Source organism: Dryas octopetala, chromosome 1 (assembly GCF_963921425.1).
Source record: "Dryas octopetala chromosome 1, drDryOcto1.1, whole genome shotgun sequence".
NCBI lineage: Eukaryota > Viridiplantae > Streptophyta > Magnoliopsida > Rosales > Rosaceae > Dryas > Dryas octopetala.
The window spans coordinates 28,281,034-28,291,332 of NC_141366.1; the positions used below are offsets into that span (position 1 = coordinate 28,281,034).

Below are 10,299 nucleotides of genomic sequence, written 5' to 3' on the forward strand. Positions count from 1 at the left end.
TAGCGACTAATGTTTGTTTTGTAGATCTCCATGAGATCGCAGTATTTGCACAAGTAAATACATATCCAGTTTGAGAGCAACCTTTGTGCGGGTCGGATAGATATCCAGAGTCCGCATATCCAACAAACTTTGGGCCATTGGGGGATTCACTTGAAAATAGGCCCATATCAGTTGTTCCACGAAGATAGCGTAAGATATACTTAATACCATTCCAATGTCGATGTGTTGGAGTGGAGCTATATCTTGCTAACAAGTTTATCGAAAAAGCTATGTCTGGTCTTGTATATTGTGCTAAGTATAGTAAAGCACCTATTGCACTGAGATATGATACTTTTGGACCAAGGACCCTTTCATTATGTTCTTTAGAACGAAATGGGTCTTTCTCAGTGTCAAGAGAATGAACAACCATTGAGGTACTCAACGGATGAGCTTTATCCATATTAAAGCGTTTCAATACCTTTTCGGTATATGTTGATTGATGGACAAGGATTCCTTTGTCACAATGCTCAATCTGCAGGCCGAGACAGTATTTGGTTTTCCCAAGGTCTTTCATCTCGAATGCATCTTTTAAGTATTCGGCAGTTTTTATGAGCTCTTCAGGAGTTCCAATTAAGTTTATATCATCGACATAAACTGCCACTATGGCAAAACCAGAATTTGACTTCTTTATGAACACACATGGGCATACAGGATCATTGATATACCCTTCTCTTATCAAATATTCACTAAGACGATTGTACCACATTCCTCCAGATTGTTTTAACTCATATAGTGATCGTCTCAATTTGATAGAGTACATATTTCGTGGTTTTGTTTTAATTGCTTCAGGCAATTTGAGTCCTTCTAGGATTTTCATATCAACATCCAAATCTCCGTATAAGTATGCAGTAACAACATCCATAAGTTGCATGTCGAGTTTTTCTGAAACTACCAGACTTATCAAATATCTTAATGTGATTGCATCCATAACGGGAGAGTATGTTTCGTCAAAGTCAATTCCAGGCCTTTGAGAAAAACCTTGTGCAACGAGTCGTGCTTTATATCTTGCAATCTCATTTTTCTCATTACGCTTTCTCGTAAACACCCACTTGTAACTTACAGGGTTCACGTTGTGCGGTGTTTGGACTATAGGTCCAAATACGCCACGTTTTTCTAAAGAGTTCAACTCAGCTTGAATTGCATCTTTCCATTTAGGCCAATCATGCCTATGTCCGCAATCATCAACAGATCTAGGTTCAAGATTATCATCAGCTTTAATGATCTCAGTAGCTACTGCAAATGAAAATATATCATCGATGATCATTTCATCGCGATCCCACAATTCATCATTGCATGCAAAATTTATAGAAATCTCTTTATTGTTAGGTACCTGTGCCTCTTCTGGGGCTTAGGTCTCAGTATGGACCATTTCTTGTTCTAAGACTGAACAATCATTAAGTGTGGGTTTGCCATTTTCGCTGTAATTTACTTTTAATTTCCTCTTCCGAGGAATTGTATCTTTTGAACCTATTGGTCTGCCACGCTTCAGGCGTGCAACAGAGGAATCATTTGCTAGCACATTTGATTATCCAATTGGGACATCAATCCTTGCAGGTGTATTCATAGCTGGTATATGTAATTTTGTCACTTTTGCTATATCTGTAAATGCATCTAGCATTTGACTAGCAATCTTTTGAAGATCAACTATCCGTTGTACTTTATTTTCACATTGCATAGAACGAGGTCAAGATGAGACATAGTGGATACATTCCACAATAATTTACGCCGTTCTTTAGGAACGGTGGTCTTCTCTCCCCCTAACGGAGAAAAGACTGTCTCATCAAAGTGACAATCTGCAAAACGTGCGGTAAAGATATCACCTGTTAAGGGTTCAAGATATCTAATGATAAAAAATGAATCAAAACCAATATATATCCCCAGCCTCCGTTGATGACCCATTTTAATGCGTTGTGGAGGTGCAATGGGTACATATACGGCACACCCAAAAGTTCGTAAATGTGAAATATTTGGCTGGCTCCCAAGTGCTAATTGTAAAGGGGAGTATTGATAATCATTCATTGGTCTCAGTCGAACTAATGACACAGCATGTAAAATAGCATGTCCCCATGCATAAACTGGCAATTTTGATTGCATAAGCAAAGTTCGAGCAATCAATTGAAGGCGCTTGATAAAAGCTTCTGCTAAACCATTTTGGGTATGGACATGAGGAACATAATGTTCAACATCAATGCCAACCGATATGCAATAGTCATTAAAGACTTGAGACGTATATTCACCAACATTGTCAAGTCGAATCGACTTGATAGGATTATCTGGCAACTGGGCTTGTAATTTAATTATCTGAGCCAATAGCCTAGCAAATGCAACATTACGAGTTGACAAGAGGAAAACATGTAACCATCTACTGGATGCGTCAACTAGAACCATAAAATAATGAAATGGACCACATGATGGTTGAATGGGCCCACAAATGTCCCCTTGAATTCTTTGCAGAAAAGATGGGGATTCTATATCAAGCTTTAAGGGAGATGGTCTGATAACCAACTTTCCTTGTGAACAAGCTGTGCAAAGATTTTTGTTAGATCCAACCAGATGTTGAGTCGTTAATGGATGTCCACAAGAATTTGAAACAATCATACGCATCATAGTAGATCCAGGATGACCCAACCAGTCATGCCAAAGCATGAAAATATTTGGGTCAATGAACTTCGGGTTGATGACAACATGGGTCTCAATAAATTTTATAATTGTATAATACAACCTAGATGAGAAAGCAGAGAGTTTCTCCAATATACGCTTCTGGCTGTAAATATTGGATGTAATGCAAAGATATTCAGCATTATGCTCAGTTGTGGTTTCAATGTGATATCTATTCAAACGAATATCTTTAAAACTAAGCAGATTTTTTCTAGATCTGCTTGAGTATAGAGCATTACTAATGGACAGTTGAGTTCCATTGGGTAACGTAATGTGGGCTCTTCCGGAGCCTTCTATCAGGTTTGCAAAACCTGATATATATAGTGGTTATCCTAGCTTTTGTTAATACCATATTGGAAAAATACTTGCTATCTCGAAGTATAGTGTGCGTAGTCGCACTGTCTACAAGACAAGTATCTTCGCCATGATTTTGACCACCGCAGTCCATATTTAATGCCTTCTAATAAAATAAGTGAAAATAAATGAAAATAATTACTTTCAATTTTAAAGAAATAACTACGACATTTTATTCGATAATAAAAATTATTCTTACAGGTGCAAAACCTGAAAAACAACTAAATAAAAGTAACATATGCAAATTTGAAACTAATCCTAAGGAAAGCAATAAACTGATTAAATAAATGACAAATTAATTGGGATGGACAACCCTACCACCAATCATAGCAACAAAAGACTTTGCATCGGTGTCAGCGAAGAAATCAGAGACATCAAGATGACTTATGTCTACTGGGTCCGAAGTGTCCATTGGGTCATGAACTTGGTCAACATAATTGACTTCAACCTTCCCCTTTAAAGAGGCTCGGTAAAGGTCTACCAAGTGCTTGGGCGTGCGACAGGCACGCGCCCAATGTCCAGTTCCACCACACCTGTGACAGGCACCCTCAGAAGCTTTAGGGGCTTTGTCCATTTGACCTTTCCCTTTGTCTTGAGTTATTATTGCAACCACCTTGACCATTACGGCGCCTATTACCACTTCCTTGTCCTTGACCACGCCCATAGCCACGACCATGACCACGGGTATGAGATGAAGTAGCATTCACTTCAGGAAATGCTGCCGCCCCAGTTGGACGGGATTGGTGGTTCCTCATTAGGAGCTCATTGTTTTGCTCAGCAAGGAGAAGACAAGAAATTAGTTCAGACTACTTCTTGAACCCACGCTCACGGTATTGCTGCTGCAAGAGCACATTTGAAGCATGGAAAGTGGTGAAAGTTTTCTCCAACAGTTCTGCATTAGTCATTTTCTCACCACATAATTTGAGTTGAGAACTGATTCGAAAAAGTGCAGAATTGTACTCAAAAACTGTCTTGAAATCTTGTAGACGCAAATGCATCCAATCATGGCGTGCCTTAGGGAGGATCACAGTTTTCTGGTGATCATATCTCTCTTTCAGATTATCACAGAGAGTCAGCGGATCTTTGACAGTAAGATACTCACTCTTCAACCCTTCATGAATATGATGGCAAAGAAAGATCAAGGCTTTGGCACGGTCCTGCGGGGACGCTTTATTGCCCTCTTGGATAGTGTTACCAAGATTCATGGATTCAAGATGGATCTCAGCATCAAGGACCCAGGACAAATAGTTCTTTCCAGAGATGTCGAGTTCAACGAATTCTCGTTTGGTCAAGTTCGTCATTTTCTACATAAAGAAAATGAGATATTTAGAACTCATGAAAAATAATTATAGAACTTCAGGTTCTTAATATTTCTAATATATATACACATATACCAAAAACTTCAAGTTAAATACAATTAGAACTTCAGGTTCTAAAATCTTCGCATATCTTATTCGAACTCAGGTTCATTGATATAAGAACATATAAAGTTAATTTAGAACTTCAGGTTCTATGGCATAGATTTGAACTTCAGGTTCAAAATATGAATTAATTGAGTAATAAATAATTGATAAAGTAATGGTACAAATAAAAGACTTAGGAACAATAGTAGATAAGTCAAGTATGAAAGTATAGCCATATATAAACATCAGTATAATTGCATAAAGAAATTTAATTAACAGTAACAATAACTCATGCAATTCGTGTTAACAACAATGGTGGAATCAAAACAGTATTTGAAATGAAAGAAAGAATACAAAACAATCAATAAAACTAGATAGGTAGTTCTACTTCTACACGTAATTGGTTGTAGTCAAAACAAAGTTTAGATTGAATACTATTCTATTAGAAAAAGCATTCAGTGGGGCAAAGTTTGAAAACCAATCATACTATATGTCTAGCTATAAAGCATTATGGTAGAGCATTTATTAATGAACAAAAGACAAAAAGAAAAACATCCAAATAGCATGTAATGAATAAACTGCAATATCAACTGAGTGCAAAACCGAACAAGAAAATATTGTTGATTTTACATTTGATTAACGACATGATAAGGAACACAATATAAAACATAATTGCAGTAGTAGAAAATAGTATGTGCATCGTAAATTTGAGCACATAGGCTCTTGACTCATAATAATAATAAAGCCTCTCACAAGTGTCATCGGCTTGTAAATAAAAATTGCTATTAGAAATAAAGAAGAAAAATATACCAGAGCTCTCGTGCTGATAATGTGTTGTAAATAAAAAGAATTTAGAGAGAAAAGATGGGAGAACAGTATGTCTTTTTCCATTCCATAGAGCCTCTATTTATAGGCTTCAAGTGATAAACATTTACATCAGATATAACTCTTATGATAAATATATTATCACTAAGATAAATACAGGAAAATATGATGAGTATTTATCTAGCTAATATCATATGATTATCTATGGAAATAAATACATGAAATATGGTATGTAATTATCTGATGAGAAAATTCACATTATCTGCAACAAAGAGCTGCTATTTGCACATCTTTTTTTTTTTTCTTTTTGCACACCATTTTATCCCTTTTTCTTCCAACACATCTCCTGTCATTTTTTAAAATTTGAAATTTTTTTTTACACTCCCCTTTCATTACCAAAATACACTAAATTAGTCATCTCACAAAATCTCTCATTGCACACCCACCCGACCCATCCAAACACCACACACCCCAACAACACAGCCAAACACTCTCATCACCTCCCAACAGTTATTTGGTTCACCCCAACACCCACCTCCCACTTTTAGTTAACCCCCAACGCCCATTCCAACACATTTTTTGTATGTTTGAGATGATTTGGAGTGTGAGTTTTTTAGAGTTTAAGGTTTAATTTTTGGGTGGGGGATTGTTAATGTCGCAGGTCGTTCGGCACTGCACTTCTGAAATTTTTTTCTTCATTCGGCAGTAACCTGCCGAACATGACTGAAAGTGTTCGGCACTGTACTTCCGAATTGTTTCTCCATTCTTGAAGCCAAACAGAGAAAGGGAAAGAGAGAGAGAGAGAGAGAGAGAGAGAGAGAGAGAGAGAGGGAGAGAGGGAGGTGGGCAGGGTGTGGGCATGTTGCAGGCAGAGGGCCAGGGTGTGGGCAGTAGAAGTATGGCAGGGGGGAGGTGGTGCGGCAGGGGGAGCGCTGCAGTGGGAGGTGGTGTTGCAGGGGGGAGGTGGTGCAGCAGGGGGAGTGTTGACTGAAAATTGCTTTCTTGTCAAAACAAATGGAAGTCTAGAAGTTTCTGGTGTCTTTAGAGGAATCCTTGGTAGAAAAACTCTGGTTCCTACAGATTGTCCAATAAGAATTTTAGCATCAATGAGATTGTGGTAAAAACCACAACATAATAACCTTCTGCAGTTACACAACCCCAATTTTGGGTCAATATTCCTTAATAGCATAATTGGAGCCCCTCTCTTTATAGTCAACTTATGCTGTGGCAAACCAAAAGCTGTGATTGTGTTTAAAAATTTCAGTTGATACAAATTTCTAATGACATCCTCAACTGAGTCAAATAAATACATGGTTTGTTCTTCTCCTAGAAACATACCAATTATTTTTTCATTGACCATGTCAACATCATTGTTTGTAGGAGTTATCAATGCCCGTTCTACCATGTACCTTGCATCGTCTATATGATTGTCCAAATTTAGGAAAACTTCACCAATTAGTTGATTGATGGAATGTTCACTCTCCCATGGTACCACCATACATTCAAGTAATTTTATCATATCCTCCATAATGGCATGTGTTTCTCCATTACTGACACAAAGTAAAAATTCTGAAAATTGTTGATTGTTTCTGGATCTCATATTTTGTCTGAGTTCCAGAATTTTTATTTGGGTTCAAAATCCTGCTTTCATGACACTGGCCTGGATTAGTTCAGACTTGGTTCCTTTCAGAATGATAGGAAGAACTTGACGAAAATCTTCCCCCTCCCCCCCCAAAATGGTAAATCGACATCTGTAATATCTTTAAAAGTTCGATCAAGTGCTTCAAAAGCATGACGATGCGCCATTGTGGCTTCATCCCAAATAATCGCATTGGCCTTTTCTATTAATTTGGCCAAATCAGATTGTTTACTGATTGAACACATTGATGACGCATCAGGATTTAGTGGAATCTTGAATCTAGAATGGGTTGTCCTCCCTCCAGGTAATATCGTAGTTGCTATTCCAGATGTTGCTGTTGCTAATACCACATGTCCTATTCTTCTCAAGTTTGCTAGTAGTGCACGATATAAGTAAGTTTTTCCAATTCCACCTAGGCCATCCACAAAAAATATTGAATCATCACCCCTTTTAACTGCGCTCATTATTGTGTTGAATGCAAACATTTGGTCTTCATTTAAGCGTTCTATTGCATTAAGGTATTCCTGTGGAACAGTTGTCATAAGTTCGTCTTCAATGCATCTCGGCATTCGTAAACTTGTTTCCCTTTCACCTGTCATCTGAGGTAAATCAAACTCTTGAATGTTCTTATTAAATTGTACCAACAATCCGTTTGAATCTGTTGACAAACCAAAACGTTACTCGAGGCAAGATAATCTTCGGTCATGAATGGATAAAATTCATCTCACAATATCTTTGAACGTTTGTTGGTTCATAGTATACCAAAATTGTGACAAACAATCTTCTTAAAGCCAATGACATCCTTATGACAGAGGCCTCAATCAAACACTGTCAAATACAGTCATCTTCTTCTAACAAACCTCCTTTTTCAACTGCTTGCTTAAATGTAGGATGCAATATACCATCAACTGTTCTTAAATCTTCAAATGACGTTGGTCCTCTAACATGGTTGAGAAGAATACAAAGATAAAAGTTTTCCCCTTCAGAAGGTAAGACTGTATATATTCTCCCAATAACCTTGATATTGTTCCTCTTTTTAGCCCAGACTTTATGTTGACCATCCCATCTATAATGTTCGGGGAACTCTTGATACAAATAACATCTTGCATCTACATTCATATGGTTCGCTGTAAAAAATTCAGTAAGCATTGTCATCCTTGTTCTCTTATCTCACAGGATATCCCTCACAAACTCGTCAGCCTTAAATCGAACTTGGTACATATCGGGAAGATGAATTTGTAATCGCAACACTGAGGGGTATATTTTATATATGATGAATTTGAATATATGCCAAAGTGCTTCTGGTGCACAAACTCATCTTGCATTTAAAAATTGTCTAATTTCATCATGAATAGGATCTGGCTGCAATTCAAGGACAACTCTATCTGGACCTTTGTACACGTACTTGTATAAGTACTTGATGCTCTTTATGTTGCAACATATTTCAACATTGACCTGACAATCGTACCTCAGAAGCAACCATGGATTATATGGAACAACCCAACCATTGTCACAATCCAGCGGGACAGGCATGCGATCTCGTCCTCTTCGATATATCGGATACGAATCATTCCCTTGAATGGTGAGAGGTACAAAGGATTTTGGGTAACTTCTTTTACATCTACCATTTTTCATGTACGGAGATCAGGAATTATGTATTCCATATGAACCATAAATCATATGTTTTAATACCGCATTGTATAGTTAAGGCTCTTCATCTTCGTCTGGTATTTCAGCTCTAACTGTAACGACCCGACCCAAATTTTCACTAGAAATTTAAATTTTTATTATGATTTTTTTTAAGAGGTTTATAAAAAGATGTTGGATTGTATTTTAAAGATTTTGAGATTTATTTGGAAAATAAAAAGGGTTTTGATTTAAATATTTATTTTTGTTTCAATTTAAGCTTGACCCAAAGTTGACTTTTAAAATAAATGGGTTTTCGACTTTGACTTTGGGTCTGTTAGATAGGTTTCGATCCCCCGAGTTCATAGACACGTAGCACGCTTCGATCCGAGTTACATTTTGAAAGATATGGGCGTTTGAAGCGAGGGGTAATTTCGTAAAATGACAAATTGGGGTTTAAAAGTCAGATTTTCTAGAAATTTCTCTCTCTCTAGAACACTCTCTCTCTCCTTTATATCTCTCTCTCCCCGCACTCTCTCTCTCCCTGTCTTCACTCCACCCCCGCACCCTCTCCCCTGCGCGCACCAGCCCCAGCCACCCCCACTCACCTCGCCGTCAACCGCCACTTGCCGACCTGGCCTCTGGCTCCGGAGAGCTTTCCCCCAGGCGCCGACCCCCCCCGGCCTCCTCTCTCCCCGAGTTCTCTCTCTCTCCCTTTTCTCTGTGCGCGGCCAACCCAGCTACCCAGTCACTTTCGGCGGCTTTTCCATCGACCCCGACCACCGGCGACCTCCCACGTCGGCCGATCAGCTCAGCCGGCCCTCCTCCAGCCTGCCCAGCCGCGCGCACAGGAAACCCAGAAAACCAGCAGCTTGGCTCCCCTTGGTCTCGTTGGATTCTGACCAATTTCCGGCGCCAATCACCTCCATTTTAGGTGAGTTTTCTTCCTCTTCTATTGGGCTTTCACTTCCTTTCGTTTTGTAGTGTAAAAACCTTAGATTTAGAAACTTAAATTTTTGGATTATAGGGCCTTTTCGAATTTCCTTGGATTTCTGATTTGGGGGTTGTTAATTAGTGATGGTTTTTAACAAATTTCATCTCTAGGAAACCTATTGGATGTTTGGAATTAAAGATTTGAGTAGAATTGAGAAGTTGGATTTGCAAGGGTTGGAACCCATTTCGGGTTTGCTAAGGATTGGCTGAGTTTTGTGGTGATTTTTGGGGTGGAAGAATAAGTAAAGTTCGGATTGCTTTTGGTCAGTGTTTGGGTGCTCTTCGGTTACCGAAACTAACCTTAAAATAAATCGCGGTTTTGTGCGTAGGCTATATTATATTTATGTTTTTATATTCGGATTGAGTTTGGGTAGAGCCGAGTAGTTTTCGAGGAAGGAGGGAGTGTTTAATTTGGGATTTTTGGTGAGTACGTAATTGAATCGTTGAGATGAACAAGTAAGAGGCGTGATGTTAGGTTCGTTCACACACACACACCCTAATTGTGGTTGAGTCGAGATTAATGATATACCATATGGTTTTATTTATAGTGAGACGACCGTAGGTCGAGACGATCCGGTGGAGAGTCGAAGCTAAGAATTTTATACTGTGAGTGGACTTTTATTTGTGAAAGCATTTTATGAACCTTATGAATTTACTTATTTGATTATCTCGAGTTTTAATTGAGAATGAGTAAATCAGAGTGGACTTTCGGGTTTTCTAGTAAGAGTATAGAAATTTATTTATTTTATTAATCTTAATATC

The 10,299-nt window shown here is 38.3% G+C and overlaps 1 protein-coding gene across 1 annotated transcript; it reads right to left on the reverse strand.

Moving 5' to 3' along the window:
- Nucleotides 1-6,965: 6,965 nt before the first annotated feature.
- Nucleotides 6,966-8,073, reverse strand: LOC147299522 (uncharacterized). Its single transcript, XM_086231026.1, has 2 exons — nt 7,779-8,073; nt 6,966-7,576 (listed from the first exon to the last, which is right to left on the reverse strand). The coding sequence occupies exons 1-2, from the start codon at nt 8,071-8,073 to the stop codon at nt 6,966-6,968; spliced, it is 906 nt and encodes a 301-aa protein (XP_086087152.1).
- Between the last annotated feature and the right edge of the window lie 2,226 nt (nt 8,074-10,299).